General features: G+C 41.3%; 1 protein-coding gene across 1 annotated transcript in view; it reads right to left on the bottom strand.

Annotated features, from left to right (window-relative positions):
* The window catches only part of TTN (titin), a 299,294-nt gene that overhangs the window by 34,216 nt on the left and 247,741 nt on the right, over nt 1-17,337 (bottom strand). Inside the window, 1 exon segment of the mRNA XM_049772873.1 lies at nt 220-17,325. Within this exon segment, the coding sequence (XP_049628830.1) occupies nt 220-17,325 (17,106 nt within the window).

The following is a 17,337-nucleotide window of genomic DNA, read 5'->3' as shown; positions in this document are numbered from 1 at the left end:
TTCAACTATATATTTCAACTGCATATAGTCAATTATATATATTTCTACATTTTTATTTCTGAAAATTTTTCTATTAAATATTTTATTTTGTGTTATATTATAAATTATTTGAGGCATGAACCAAAATAATTTACATTAGATGATGACAAATTTTATGATTTATATTATTTTAGAAAAATTAATATGGATATGCAGATGCTTTTTGTTCTTAATACATACCTGTTATTTTTACTCCTTCCTTTGTTTCAGCAGGTACACCAACACCAAACTCATTTTCTCCAGAAACTCGGAAGTAGTAAATTGCTCCTTCTTGTAAGTTGCTAACTTTGTAGGAAAGTCGGTTACAGTTGTTGGTCACAGAGACCCATGCTTTCTTACTGGCCTCACGTTTTTCTATGTGGTAATTCTTCACCTGAGCTCCACCATCATTTTCAGGAACATTCCAGGATAACACTGCAGAATCCTTAGTTACCTCTTGTACTCTGATGTTGGCTGGAGGACCAGGAGAATCTAAAACTTTGACAATTAAGGTCAGGGAAGCAGCACTCAAAATATTTTGAATTGTTAATGTGTATTTTCCAGAATCATTTCTGTTGGCATTTTCAATTGTGAGTGAAGTACGAGAGTCTGTAGAATCAATGTAAGCTCTAGTGCGGAGGTCAGTGTCTGGCTTACTCCACGAGACATTGGGTACTGGTCTTCCGCGGAAAGGTACTGTCATGGTAAAGGATGAACCAGCTTTGACAACTAAGGTCTTCCTCATATCACTATCAAGATCAAATACAGGTTCTTCTTCTCTTTCCTTTGCTAACTGTGGATCTGAGGCTTCACTGGGATCACTAGCACCAACCTTATTGATAGATCTTACTCTGAAAACATACTCAGCTCCCGTTGTTAGTCCACTTGCTGTATATTCAGTGCCTCTAAAGCTCTGAATGGCAGTTTTCCAGTCAGTTTCATCAGACAGTTTGTATTCTACAGTGTATCCAGTTACTGGAGCCCCACCATCAAACAATGGTTTAACCCAACTTATCGTTATACTTGTTTTGCCTGAGTCCACAACTTTGGGTTTGGAGGGAGGTGATGGTAAGAACACTGGATCTTCTGCTCGAATTAAGGGAGTGGTTTCACTTGGAAGACTTAGGCCAGCAGCATTTTCAGCAAAAACACGATATTCATATTCACACCCTTCTCGAAGTCCTGCTGATTTCACTCTGAGATCAAAAACTGGCTTTTTGTTCACACGAATCCATCTCAGACTGTTTTTCTCTCGCCTTTCAATGATATATCCAGAGATTTCACTGCCACCATCAGTCTCTGGTCTTGACCAGCAGAGTGTCATGAAATCTTTGGTGACAGATGTAATTTCCAAAGAGGTGGGTGGACTTGGGACTGTAAATGGATCCAGTGCTTTTACAGCCACACTCTCTAGAGGCTCACCGACGCCATATTTATTAACAGCCGTTACTCTAAAGATGTATTCATTGCCTTTGAGTAACTTGGTTACTTTACAAGATGTTGTCATTAACTGCCCTTCACATATTGTCCATGCTAGGCGACTTGTTTCACGTTTCTCTACAATGTAATAATCGATATCTGCACCCCCATCTTCTTGAGGTGGTCCCCAAGAAAGAGAACATTTCTCAGAAGTGAGGCCATTTATTTCAAGAGGTCCTGCTGGTGGCCCAGGCTTATCAAGCACCTTGCAATTGACTGCCATAGACCGAGTTCCTGCAACATTTTTTAGTGTTAGTACATATTGCCCAGTGTCTCGTCTGACACAATCTTTCACTGTGATCGAAGTAGTAAAGTCTGTTGAGACAATTTCTGTTCTGGCTCTTTCTTCCATTTCTACACCATCCTTGGCCCAGGAAACAACTGGCAGAGGCCTCCCTGCAATGTCTGCATTTATCTTAAGGACTTCTCCAGCTTTGACCACGATAACATCACGGAATTTAACATCCATCATAATTCTTGGAGCCTCAACATCATCTTTAACTGTAATGGGTCCAGTAGATTCAGATGGTTCACTAACTGAGTCAGCAGCATTCCTTGCAAAAACACGGAATTCATAACGCTGATCTTCAGTAAGTTCAGTCACTTCAAAGTATGTTTCTTGTATGTTAGTAAAATTACACTTTAGCCACCTGCCATCTGGCAGTTCTCTACGTTCAATGATGTATCCTGTGATCTTAGCTCCACCATCATAAAGTGGTTTTGACCATTTTAGTGATACTGACTTTCTCGTGATGTTTGTGACTTCAGGTTGTCCAGGAGGGTCACAAGGATCTCTAGCAGGAACTGGCTCACAAGCTTTACTACATTTACCGATTCCAGCAATATTCACAGCATATACTCGGAACTCATACATCAGTCCTTCATCTAGGCCACTAACTTTCATTTGAGTATCGGCAATAAGAATTTTATTTGCTTTTGTCCAAAGAATGCTGCTTCTTTCTTTATACTCAAGATGGTAGCCAATTACTTGACTTCCTCCATCATTAACTGGCACTTGCCAGGTTACAGTCATGGTAGATTTTGTAGCATGCACAACTTTTGGAGTACCAGGAGGACCTGGGGGGCTGAATGGATACTCTGCAACAACAGGTGAAGATTCACTATAGGAGCTCTTTCCATAGCGGTTTTCTGCACACACACGGAACTGATACTCACTTCCTGTTATCAGGCGAACTATTTTAATTGATGTTCTTGCAACTGCTTGTGAAACGACCTGCCATGTTGTAGAAGTGGTTTCTCTCTTTTCAACAACATAATTGCTAATTTGGCAGCCACCATCATATTCTGGAGGATTCCAAGAAATGGTTACATTGTCACAACTAACCTCATCAATATGGATAGGTCCTGGAGGCCCTGGTCTATCAAGGACAATTACAGTAATAGGGGTGGTTATGGATCCAGCACTGTTTGAAACGCATAATTCATATGTACCAACATCTTCCCTTGAAGCTTCCTTGATGGACAAAGATGTTACAGATTTTGAAGAAGAAACATTAACTCTAGTTGTCTCTTTAAGAATCTGTCCATCTTTTTTCCAGCTTACAGTGGCTTGAGGTCTTCCTTTGAATGGAATATCAATTTTAAGTTGGTCGCCAGCCTTTACATTGAAAGTGTTGAAAGGAAGCTCCACTGAAGGCTTTATTTCAATATCCTTTGCAATTACTGGCACTCCAAGCTGTCTTGGGTCACTTCTTCCTTTTTCATTAACTGCAGATACCCTGAACATATACTCTTCACCTGAAGTTAGGCCATTTATAGTTGCTTCTAGAGTTTTAACTTGTGTGCAAGTGCTCCATTTTTCACTGCCTTTAGTTTGCATTTCAACTACATAACCAGTAATTTTGCTGCCACCATCACTTTCTGGTTTCTCCCACTTAATTGTAGCTGTGTTTCGAGTCACATCAACAAGAGTTACTCTTCCAGGTGGGAAGGGTGGTTCTGAAACTTTAATTGGCTCAGTTGTCTCAGTTGGTAATCCAATACCATACTCATTGGCAGCCAAGACTCTAAAGTAATAAGAACATCCTTCTTGGAGATTTTCAATTTTAAAAGTATTCTTAGTGCAATTGCTTGTCACAGTAGCATAAGCTTTTCTGGTAGTTTCTCTTTTTTCAACTATGTAGTTTTTAATCTTAGCTCCACCATCAATAAGTGGTGGCTCCCAAGACAATGTGACTGAGTCTTTTTTCACTTCTCTTACAGTCAAGTTCTCTGGAGCACTTGGTGAGTCAAGAACTCTGACATTAACAAAAACTGTCTTGGAGCCACTGCTGTTTTCTAGTGTCAGATTGTATCTACCACTGTCAAATCTAGTAACATTATCAATTACCAACATTGTGTATGAGCTTGTCACCTCAATCTGTGCCCTCTCAGTGAGAACACCCTCGGCCTTCTCCCATTTGACTTCAGGCTCTGGTCGCCCTTTGATGGTAACAAATAAGCGTAAAGTAGCACTAGCTCTCAGAATGACCACCTTTCTAAGATCAGCATCAAGTTCTATTTCAGGTGCTTCTAGCCTCTCCTTAGCAGCAACTGAACCAGGTATAGTTGCAGGTTCACCCACACCTTCTGAATTGATGGCACAAATACGGAAGTTATATTCATTATTTTCTTTAAGCTTGGTCACTGTGAATTGTTTTCCTTGCAATCCTGTTGGTGGTGTGCAAGTTATCCATTCATCAGCAGTGGCTTCTTTGACCTCAACAATGTAGCCCTTAACAGGTGCACCACCGTCATAAATTGGTTTATTCCATGCCAAGGAGACAGAAGATCTGGAAGTATCTGTGACTTTGGGATTGCTAGGTGGACCTGGTGGATACAGAGCATCACAAGCACGATAGAAAACAGATGGCTCACTAGGCTCACCCACACCAGCTGCATTTTCTGCAGCAACTCTGAATTCATAAGAATGACCTTCAGTGAGGCCAGTTACCCTGAATCTGAGGTCTGTTAGTGTTTTCTTGTTGCACTTGGTCCATCTAACACCTTCTTTATCTCGTTTTTCAAGAATGTAGCCCTCAATTGGAGCACCTCCATCATCCACTGGGCGTGCCCAGGTTACTACCATAGAGTCCTTGGTGATTGCTGAGACTTCAGGTACTGAAGGAGGACCTGGTCGTTTGTAAGGGTTACAGGCTATAACAGGCTCAGATTCCAGTGGTTCTCCAATTCCATATTTATTCACAGCCATGACCCGGAAAATGTATTCATTTCCAGGAAGAAGTTTAGTGACTTTGTAGTTAAGGGCTTGTACCTCAGTTGAAACCTGGGTCCAGGAGAGTCTGCTTGTCTCTCTCTTTTCAATGATGTAATGTGAAATGTTAGCACCACCATCTTGTAGTGGTGGGTTCCATGCCAGGTGACATTTTTCAACAGTAACCCCAGAAACTTTCAGAGGTCCTTCAGGAGGTCCTGGCCTGTCAAGAACCTTTACAGTGATTGGTATAGATTTTGTGCCCCCAACATTGCTGAGTTTTAGAATATACTGTCCACCATCAGTACGTATACAGTCTTTAACAACCAGAGTGGTTTTCTGAATAGTAGACTTGATTTCCATCCTAGCTGCTGTTTCTTCTAGTTCTTTTCCATCTTTTGACCAGATAACATCAGGTACTGGTTTGCCACGTATATCAGCTTCAAGGACAAAAGTCTCTCCTGCATGAACAACAATGACATCTCTATATTTTGGATCCAGTGAGGCATCTGGTGCATCAATCTCATCTCTTGCAGTAATGGCACCAGTGCTTTCAGAAGGCTCACTGAAGTTGCCGGCTGCATTTCTTGCAATGACTCTAAATTCATATCTTTCATTTTCTACAAGTCCACTCACTGTAAATTCAGTTTCTAATACATTAGTAAAGCTGGCTTTCATCCAACGCCCATCAGGTAGATCTTTCTTTTCTACAATATAACCTGTTATTTTGCTTCCACCATCATAGGCAGGTTTCTTCCACTTCAGTGTCACACTGTTTCTTGTGATAACAATGGCTTCAGGGCGGCCAGGTGGGTCACATGGATCCCGAGCAACATAGCATTCTGATACTTTGCTAGGCTTGCCAATGCCAACGATATTTTCAGCAGAAACTTTAAATTCATACTCAAGACCTTCATCAAGACCAGTTGTTTTGAATTTGGTATCTTGAATGGGAATCTTATTTAACTTGATCCATAAAATGCTATTCTTTTCTTTCTGCTCAAGATGGTAGCCAATAATTTTGCTACCTCCATCATTAACTGGCTCATGCCATTGTACAAGCATTTGATCCTTTGATACTGATGTCACAAAAGGTGTTCCAGGTGGTCCAGGTTCTTTAAAAGGATATTGTACAATGACTGGTTTAGAATCCAGGGGGATACTTTTTCCATATCTATTTTCTGCAAAAATCCTAAACTGATATTCAGTTCCTGTTTTCAGTTTGGTTATTTTAATTGTTGTCCTTGCAACTGTTGCTGATACCATTTGCCAAGTGGTGCTAGTTGTATCACGCTTCTCTACCACATAGTTGCTTATTTGGCAGCCACCAGTATAGGACGGAGGTTCCCAAGATATTACCACAAAGTCTGCACTAACTTCATCAAACCGAACTGGTCCAACTGGAGGACCAGGTTTTTCCAAAATGATAATGCTGAGATTTTCTGTTGTGGTGCCTGCACTGTTTGTTGCTGTTATGGTGTATTTTCCAAAGTCATCTTTGTTACTTTCTTTTATGTGCAAAATAGTTGATGTAGCTGTTTCCTCAACATTTACTCTTGTTGTCTGTCTAAGTGACTCGCCATCTTTGACCCATGCAATTTTAGGTCTTGGTCGACCAATAACTGGAATTTCAATGTTCAGATCTTCTCCAGCTTGGACACTATATGTATTAAATGGTAATTTGAGACTAGGTTGTATAGTTAAGTCTTTGGCTATGACAGGAACACCAAGCACTCTTGGATCACTTTTTCCTTTCTCATTATAGGCTTTGACACGGAAATTATATTCTTGTCCAGAACTCAAACCAGTAACAGTTGCATTACAGACTTTGGATTCAGCCACAACACTCCATTTTTCAGTTCCTTTGGGTTGCATTTCAACAACATACCCCAGAATTCTGCTACCGCCATCATGTTCAGGTTTCTCCCACATCAGTGATGCACTCATCTGGGATACATCAGTGAGGGTAACCTTTCCTGGGGGAGAAGGAGGTTCTGCCGCCTTCACAGCATCTACGGTCTCCACTGGAACACCAACTCCAAATTCATTTTCAGCCATAACTCTAAAGTAATAAATGGCTCCTTCTGTAAGATTCTCAACTTTAAAACTTGTTTTGCTGCACTTAGAACTCACATTAGCATATGCTTTTCTGGTGGATTCACGCTTGTCAATAACATAATTCTTGACTTTTGCACCCCCATCAATGATGGGTGGTTCCCATACCAAAACAACTGAATCTTTTTTCACTTCTTTCACTGTCAAATTCTGTGGTGGTCCTGGAGTATCAAGAACTTTCACAGTTACAAAAGCAGACTTAGATCCACTACTGTTTTCCAGCTTGAGAATATATTTTCCAGCATCATTTCTATCACAGTTATCAATTGAGAGTTGCGTATAGTTTATACCCTTTTCAATTTGGACTTTATCTGTGAATTCACCTTCCTCTTTGGACCAAGTGATTTCGGGTGTTGGACGACCTTTGAATGGAATATGAATTCTGGCAGACCCACCAGCTCTTACAACAATTCCTTTCCGTAATTCAGAATCAAGATCCAGTTCAGGTGCTTCGAGTTTGTCTTCTGGTTTCACGGTACCAGGAACAGATGCAGCCTCACCTAGCCCAATTTTATTGAGGGCACAGACTCGTATTTTATACTCTTGGTGTTCAATAAGTTTTGAGATTTCAAATCGAGTGACTCTCAGACCAGTCTGTGGAGTAACTATTTGCCATTCTTCTTCATCTGCCTTACATATTTCTACTACATATCCCAGGATATCACTGCCACCATCATAGATGGGTTTACCCCAGGCAAGTGTAATTGAATTTTTAGTGGTGTCTACAATGTGTACATTGGTAGGCTGGCCAGGTTTAAACATAGGATCACAAGCCTTATAATAAACTGTAGCTGGACATGGTTCTCCTACTCCAGCAGCATTTTCTGCAGAGACTCTGAATTCATACTCATGATCTTCTGTTAATCCTGTTACTCTTAGACGCAAATCTGTAATGCGACGTTTATTACATTTTATCCACCTAATGCCACTTCTATCTCTCTTCTCTACAATGTAACCAATAATTTCACTTCCACCATCACTGTCTGGACGGTTCCAACAGACAGTCATGGAGTCCTTGGTAATGTTTGTGACTTCCAAGCTTTTTGGTGGTCCAGGAAGTACAAATGGATTTTTCATTAATACTGGTGCAGATTCCAAAGGCTCTCCAACACCATATTTGTTGACTGCCATTATACGGAAAATATATTCATTCCCTTCTAGGAGTTTGGTGACTTTTAGAGTATTGGTGACAACTTCTGTAGCAACAACAGTCCAAGCAAGTCGACTTGTTTCTCTCTTTTCAACAACATAGTGAGAAATATCACTGCCACCATCTTGCAGTGGTGGAGACCATGTTAAAGTGCATTTTTCAGAAGTGACTCCAGTTACTTGGACTGGTCCTTCTGGAGGTCCTGGTCTGTCCAATACTTTCACATTTACTGGGAATGACTTGGAGCCTGCAACATTGGAAGCTCTTAAAATGTACTGTCCACCATCAATTCTGATGGCATCCTTGACAATAAGTAAAGCTTTGAAATCTGTGTTCTTTATTTCACACCTGGCAGATTCTTCAACTTCCTTATCTCCTCTTAACCACTCAATGGTAGGTAATGGTTTTCCATAGACATCAGCCTCAAGTCTGAAGGTTTCTCCAGCATTTACCACAATTGTGTCTCTGAATTTTGGATCCATTGAAATTCTTGGAAGCTCAACCTCATCCTTGGCTGTGATAGGTCCTGTGCTGTCAGAAGGTTTACTTATTGCTCCAGCTGCATTCTTAGCAATAACTCTGAATTCATATCTTTGATCTTCAGTAAGACCTGACACAGTAAATTGAGTTTCAATGACATTTGTGAAGCTGGCTTTCATCCAACGACCCTCAGGCAAATCACGTTTCTCTACTATGTAACCTGTAATCATACTTCCACCATCATACACAGGTTTGGTCCATTTTAAAGTGATTTCATTTCTTTTGACTATTATTGCTTCTGGGGTCCCTGGTGGGTCACAGGGATCTCTGGCAACATAGCATTCAGAATTCTTGCTTGCTTTGCCCACACCAACAATATTTTCGGCATATACTCTAAATTCATATTCGATACCTTCTTCAAGATTGAGAGCTTTAAACTGGGTGTCATGGATAATAGTTTTGTTGACTTTTGTCCACAAAATACTATTTCTTTCTTTTCTTTCAAGATGGTAACCTATTACTGGACTTCCACCATTATTAATTGGCTCATGCCACTGTACGACCATAGAGTCTTTGGAAATGGCAGTGACAAATGGTGTGCCTGGAGGTCCTGGCTCTTTATATGGATATTGAGCTATGACTGGATCGGATTCCAAGGCGAAGCTTTGTCCATATCTGTTTTCAGCAAATATTCTGAATTGGTATTCTGTACCAGTTTTTAGTTTGGTTACTTTAAGTGTAGTTCTGGCAACTGTAGCAGAAACAACATCCCATACTGTGGTGGTTGTATCTCTTTTCTGAACAATGTAGTTGGTGATCTGGCAGCCCCCTGTATATAGAGGAGGATTCCATGATAATGTAATACTCTCAGCACTTACTTCATCAAATTTAACAGGACCTTTTGGAGGATCGGGTTTATCTAGAGTTATAATTTCGATAGATGCTGTTTTCTGACCAACAACATTAGCCACTGTGATTGCATACTGTCCACCATCATCCTTCTGAGTTTCTTTAATGCTGAGTACAGTGAGGTCGAGTGAATCAGTAACATTGATCCTGGTGGTCTGTTTCAGTGGAAGACCATCTTTAGTCCAGGTAATAGTTGGCTTAGGACGTCCAAAAACTGGCACTTCTATTTTCAAATCTTGGCCAACCTGTACACTGTAGCTAATGAATGCAGGTCTTACATCTGGCTCAATGACAAGATCTTTAGCAATGATTGGAACTGCAAGAGACCTAGGATCACTTCTTCCTTTTTCATTTACAGCAACAACTCTAAAAAGATATTCTTCTCCCTGAGTTAGGTTAGTGATTACTGCTTCAAGGGTCTTTACTCGGGCACATTCTGACCACTTCTCACTATGTTTTGCTTGCATTTCCACAATATACTGAATGATTTTACTGCCACCATCATGTTCAGGCTTTGTCCAACTCAAGGAGACACTACTTCTAGTGACATCATCTACTGTTATTTTTCCGGGAGGCTGTGGGACTTCTGCAACCTTAATTGGATCAGCAGTACGGGCAGGAAGGCCAATACCATACTCGTTCTCAGCAGTGACTCTGAAGTAATAACTGCAACCTTCTTGGAGTTGATCAATTTTCCAAGAATTTTTATGGCAATTAGTTACAACAGCAGCATATGATTTTCTTGTGGCTTCACGTTTCTCAACAATGTAATTTTTGATCTTGGATCCCCCATCCAACAAAGGAGGTTCCCATGTAATTGAGACAGAGTCTTTAGTGATTTCTGTGACTTTCAGATTAACAGGTGGACTTGGTGTGTCCAGGACTCTCACAGTAACAAAGGCAGACTTCGTTCCACTGCTATTTTCTAGTGTGAGAGTATATTTTCCAGTGTCATATCGGTTGACATTATCAAGAACCAGAGAGGTGAAACTGCTAGTGACATCAATAATAGCAGCATCTCTAATTTCACCATCCATTTTTCCCCACTTAACTTCTGGTGTGGGACGACCTTTAATAGGAACAAATAACCTTAAGGAGCCACCTGCTCTTATGTTTATAACTTTCCTTAGTTCTAGGTCAAGATCAATGTCAGGTGCTTCCAATTTTTCTTCAACTTTAACTGGTCCAGGGACATCAGCATGTTCTCCAACTCCAGCTTTATTAATAGCACAGATACGGAAGTTGTATTCATGTTTCTCTATCAGTTTTTCTACTTCTATATGTGTTTTGTTGATCCCCGTTGGTGGAGTGCACATTGTCCATTCACCAACACTCACATCACATTTTTCAACAATGTATCCCTGGATTTCACAGCCACCATCATATATTGGTTTGCTCCAAGAAAGGAAAACAGAAGACCTAGTAATATCTGTGACTTTGGGATTGTTAGGAGGCCCTGGTTTGTAAATAGGGTCACATGCCTTTTGATAACCAGAAGGTGGGCTTGGTTCACTAACTCCAGCAGCATTTTCAGCAGAAACTCTGAACTCATAATCATGATTTTCTATGAGGCCAGTGACTCTTAGACGCAATTCCCCAATCAGACGTTTGTGGCATCTTGTCCATCGAATTCCTTCTTTATCCCTTTTCTCAAGGATATAGCCAAGAATTTCACTGCCACCATCAGATGCTGGTCTTTCCCACACAACAATCATTGAGTCCTTTGTCACTGTAGTTATTTCTGGAGTCTTTGGTGCATCTGGTACCACAAATGGATTCTTGGCAATTATTGGCTCAGATTCCAGGGGTTCTCCGACACCATATTTGTTTACAGCCATTATACGGAAAATATATTCATTGCCTTCAAGAAGCTTAGTAACCTTGCAGCTTAGAGTTTGCACATTGGCATCTACCACGGTCCAAACTAAGCGGCTTGTTTCTCTTCTTTCCACAATATAATTAATGATATCACTTCCACCATCCTGTAGAGGGGGTTTCCAAGCCAGTGTGCACTTTTCTGCTGTAACTCCAGATATTACAACAGGTCCTTCAGGTGGTCCTGGTCTATCAAGAACTTTGACACTTACAGTAACTGATCTCTCTCCGGCAACATTTTTGGCCTTTAAAATATAATTTCCACTATCAATACGTACTGCATCCTTTACATTAAGACTGGTGGCAAAATCAGTGCTTTTTATTTCTAATCGGGTTGTGTTTGAAAGTTCCTGATCACCTTTTATCCACTGAGTGGTTGGTATTGGTTTGCCATAAATTTCTGCATCAATCCTGAACACCTCACCAGCATGAACAACAACTGTATCTTTGTATTTTGGATCCATACTTATCCGTGGTGGATCTATTTCATCTCTTGCTGTTATTGCTCCTGTGCTTTCTGAAGGCTCACTGAACACTCCTGCAGCATTTCGAGCTATAACTCGGAACTCATACCTATGGTCTTCAACTAGGCCAGTTACTTCAAATTGAGTCTCAATGACATTAGTAAAACTGGCTTTCATCCAGCGGCCCTCAGGCAATTCTTTCTTCTCAACAATATAACCAGTGATCTTGCTTCCACCATCATAGGTGGGTTTCTTCCACTGAAGAGTAACTGAATTTCGGGTGACAATGATTGCCTCTGGCCGCCCTGGTGGATCACATGGGTCACGAGCTACATAGCATTCTGATGCTTTACTTGGCTTGCCAATGCCCACAATGTTCTCTGCAGAAACCCTAAATTCATATTCAATGCCCTCTTCCAGGCCAGTGGCTTTAAACTTGGTTTGAGGAATTGGTGTTTTATTCAACTTAACCCAGAGAATGCCATTTCTTTCCTTGCGTTCTAGATGGTAGCCAATGACTTTGCTACCTCCATCACTGACAGGCTCATTCCAATGTACTTCCATGCTGTCTTTGGAAGAGATTGTTACAAATGGTGTTCCAGGAGGACCAGGAACCTTAAATGGATACTGAGCTACAATAGGCTCTGAAACGAGGTAGGTACTCTTTCCATATCGGTTTTCAGCTGCAATTCTAAACTGATACTCACACCCAGTCTTTAATCTGCATGCCTTTATTGTTGTCCTTGCTACTGTAGCTGATACAATCTGCCAGGTGGTTGTGGAAGTGTCCCGTTTCTCAACAATGTAATTATTGATAGAACTTCCGCCATCATACTTAGGTGGGCCCCAGGAAAGAGTAATACTATCTGCTGTCACTTCATCCATTTTTACAGGTCCCGTAGGAGGCCCTGGCTTGTCAAGAACAATTATATTAAGGATTTCGGTGGCTTCACCAGCTGTGTTTGTCAATTTTACTGTGTAATGTCCAACATCTTCTCGGCAGGCTTCCTTTATTGTCAACAATGAATTGTTTTCTGTGCTTTCAGCATTTACTCTTGTTGTCTGTTTCAGAGGTATGTCATCTTTATGCCAGGTTACAGCTGGTGGAGGGCGTCCAACAAATGGAACATCGACTTTTAGGTCTTCACCTGCCAGTACAGTGAAAGTATTGAATAGGAGTTTGAAAGCTGGGGGGATGACAAGATCTTTGGCAATCACTGGCACACTCAGTTGCCTAGGATCACTGATGCCCTTTTCATTCTGTGCTGAGACACGGAAAGAGTATTCTTCACCCTGAATTAATCCAGTGATTGTGGCTTCAGTGACTTTGACTGTGGCGCATGTGGCCCATTTGTCACTGCCTTTACTCTGCATCTCGACAATGTAGCCTAGAATTCTGCTGCCTCCATCATGCTCAGGTTTTTCCCAAGACAATGATACACTATTTCTTGTGACATCCACCAAAGTTATCTTTCCTGGAGGTAGAGGTCGTTCAGAAGCCTTCACAGACTCTGCAGTTTCAGCAGGAAGCCCAATGCCATATTCATTTTCAGCAAGAACCCTGAAATAGTAACTACAGCCTTCTTGTAGCTGGTCAACCTTCCAGGAAGTCTTGTGGCAATTTGTTGCAACTGTTGAATAGGCTTTTCTCGTTGATTCCCGTTTTTCAACAATATAGTTCTTTATTTTTGAACCACCGTCAATGAGAGGAGGCTCCCATGTCAGTGTGACTGATGTCTTAGTGACTTCCTTTATTTTCAGATTCTGTGGGGGACCTGGAGTATCTAGTACTCTAACATTGACAAATGCAGACTTGCTGCCTGAGCTATTTTCCACAGTTAGTATATATTTGCCGCTGTCAAACCTGTTTACATTTCCAACAATAAGCAGGGTGTAAGAGCTTGTGGATTCAATGCTAGCTTTATCCAAAGACTCTCCATGCTCCCGAGCCCATTTCACCTCAGGTGCAGGTCTTCCTTTGATCGGAACAAAGAGTCTTAAGGTACAACAGGCTCTAATTGTAACAACTTTGCGTAGGTCAGCATCCAGTTCAATTTCCGGAGGCAGCATTCTTTCTTCAGCTTTTGGAGTTCCAGGAACAAGAGCAGGTTCCCCAATACCTTCAGAATTCATGGCATAGATTCGTATTTTATATTCCTGGTTTTCTATGAGGCCAGTGATGGTGTAAGAAGTTGCTTTGAGTCCAGCAGGTGGAGTAACAATCTGCCATTCATCTTCCTCTGGCAGGGCAATCTCCACCATGTACCCAGTGATTTCTGAACCACCATCATAGATAGGTTTATTCCAAGCAATTGAAATAGATGATCTGCTTGTATCGAGAACACGTGGGTTACCTGGTGGACCAGGTTTAAATACAGTGTCACAAGCTTTATAAAATGGACTAGTAGCACTTGGTGCACTAACTCCAGCAGCATTTTCAGCCATAATCCTGAATTCATATTCATGACCTTCTGTTAGTCCTGACACTTTATATCTTAAATCAGTAAGAGTCTTTTTGTTACATTTCACCCATCGTTGCCCAGCCTTATCACGTCGTTCAACAATATAATTGATTATTTCACTTCCTCCATCAGAGTCAGGATGTCCCCAGCAGACAACCATAGAATCTTTAGTTATAGTTGTAACTTCAGGATTTTTGGGTGGATCTGGAAGTCCATAAGGATCCACTGCAAGCACAGGCACAGATTCTAGTGGCTCTCCAACTCCATATTTATTTACAGCCATGACACGGAAAATATACTCATTGCCTTTCAGAAGTTTAGTCACCTTTAGTTTTGGTACTGGAACTTCTGTGGCTACATTGGTCCATGCCAATCTGCTGGTTTCACGCTTTTGTACTATATAATGATCAATTTTGGCACCTCCATCATCCAATGGTGGTAACCATGACAATACACATTTTTCTGATGTCATATCAGATACAGCTAAAGGTCCTTCAGGTGGGCCTGGTCTATCCAGAACTTTGACATTGAAAATGTGTTTAGCAAAACCACCAGGATTAGTAGCTGTAAGGATATAGGCACCACTGTCTGTTCTGGATGAATCCTTATTTATCAGATTAGTAGAGAAATCAGCAATTTTAATTTCTAGTTTTCCTGTTCCTTCAAGGTCTTTTCCATCTTTGGTCCATTCCATTGTGGGAGGTGGGCGACCTGAAACATCAGCTTCTAGCTTGAATGCTTCACCTGCCTTTAAAGTAATTGTATCCTTAAATCTAGCATCCACCATTATTCTTGGTGCCTCAATATCATCCCTGCATGTGATAGCATCTGAAGGCTCAGATGGGGCACTAACAGCACCAGCAGCATTTTTGGCAATCACACGGAATTCATATGCAGCATCTTCTGTGAGGCCACTGACTGTAAATTCATTCTCCAAAATGTTGCTGAAATTGGCCTTCAGCCACCGTCCATTAGGAAGGTCTCTCTTTTCAACAACATAGCTAGTAATTTTAAAGCCTCCGGTATATTCAGGCTTAGCCCATTTCAATGATACTGTATGCCTAGTAATATTTAGAGGAATTGGTTTCCCAGGTGGGTCGATGGGATCCAAAGCAAACATAGGCTCAGAAGGCTTGCTTGGCTTGCTTTTGCCTGCCATGTTTTCTGCAATCACTCTGAATTCATAAGCAATACCATCTGTAAGTCCACTTGATTTAAAAATGTTGCCTGGTACTAAAGCTTTGCTCACAGTTTGCCAAAGAATACCATTTCGTTCTTTTCTTTCAATATGGTATCCTAAAATGGGGCTTCCACCATCAGAAAGAGGCTCATGCCAGCTTATTGTCATTGAATCCTTAGAAACTGCAGTTACTTGAGGAGTACCAGGAGGACCAGGAACTTTAAATGGATAGTTGGCAACTACAGATGCTGATGTGATGGCTGGCCCAACACCATATCTATTCTGAGCTTTGACCCGGAACTGATACTCCATCCCAGTAGTGAGACGAGTGGCTTTATAGGTAGTGCGAATAACAGTGGTTGCTAACTCGACCCATGTAGTACTGTCAGTCTGTCGCATTTCAACAACATAGTTGCTTATTGGTACACCTCCATCATTCTCAGGTGGCTCCCAAGAGAAGGTTACAAAATCAGATGAAACCTCATCAAATTTGATTGGTCCTGTAGGTGGTCCAGGAATATCATGAACTTGAATGGTGATGACATCACCAACTTCTCCTACAATGTTCTTTGCTGTTAAGGGATAAGGACCACTATCACTTCTCACACATTCACTGATATTTAAGATGGTTGACGTGGCTGTATTTTCAAAATTCACTCTCTGTGTCTGTTTCAGAATCTGGTCTCCTTTCTTCCATGTAACTGTGGGCTTTGGTCGACCAAGCACTGGGATTTCAACTTTGATGTTGTCACCAGCTCTGGCAATGACTAACTTTTGATAAATGCCACGAAGATCCAATTCTGGGAGCATAGTCTGCTCCTTGACAATGACAGGTCGGCTTTCTCTTGGGGCACTTCTTCCTGCACTGTTCACTGCCATTACTTGGAATGTATATTCTTCCCCTTCAGTGAGATTCTTTACAACACATTCTAACCCTTTCACAGTGGTGATGTGGGTCCACTGGTCAGAGCCTTTCCTTTGGGCTTCAATCACATAACCAGTGATCTTGCTGCCACCATCATGTTTTGGCTTCGGCCAGGCAAGACTGACTGTGCTCTTAGTTATGTCCATAATGTTAAGACTGTCTGGTGGTGAGGGTGCTTCAGAGGCTTTAACAGGTTCTGTTGTTTCTGTTGGCTCACCAATTCCATATTCATTTTCTGCCATCACCCTGAAAAAGTACTCACAGCCTTCAGACAAGCCAGTCACTTTATATGTGCATTTATGGCATTTAGTGGTTGCTGTGGAGTAAGATTTCCGTGTTGCTTCTCGTTTTTCCACAATATAGTTTGTTATACGTGAGCCCCCATCTATCAGAGGGAGGTCCCAGTGCAAGGTGACACTGTCCTTTGTGATTTCAGTAGGTCTCAGGTTAAGAACAGGTCCTGGTGTGTCCAAGACTCTGACATTAACGAAACCACTTTTCTTTCCAGCAGGGTTTTCAACGGTCATCACAAATTTGCCTGTGTCATATCTGTTACATTCTGGGATAATCAGAAGAGTAAATGATTCTGTGTTTTCAATGTTAGCTCGGCTTTTAAGGTTAATACCATCTTTGGTCCATGTCACTTCAGGAGCAGGACGACCTTTGATTGGCACAAATATTCTAATACTGAGTCCTGCTCTAACAACAAGTGTTCTTTGGAGCTCAGCATCTAATTCGAAATCAGGAGCCATTACTCGGTCAACAATTTCAACATCAGGAATTAATGCTGGCTCACCCACACCTGCATCATTGATAGCACTGATTCTAAAATTGTATTTTTCTTTAGTCTGGAGGTCAGGGACAACAAACTGAGTAATTCTGAGGGCTGTTCCTGTTGTATCTTTAACCCAGGCATCATCTCCCACTTTTTGATGCTCTACAATATAGCCAGTGATTTCAAGTCCACCATCATAATGAGGCTTTCCCCAAGCTAAGGAAGCAGATTTCTTAGTAGTATCAGTGACTCGTGCATTTGATGGTGGTCCTGGAGGGTCTAAAAGAGAAA

This window comes from Suncus etruscus, chromosome 5 (genome assembly GCF_024139225.1).
Source record: "Suncus etruscus isolate mSunEtr1 chromosome 5, mSunEtr1.pri.cur, whole genome shotgun sequence".
Taxonomy (NCBI): Eukaryota; Metazoa; Chordata; class Mammalia; order Eulipotyphla; family Soricidae; genus Suncus; species Suncus etruscus.
The sequence above is the reverse complement of the archived record's forward strand: the minus strand, read 5'-3'. Positions and strand labels throughout refer to the sequence as shown.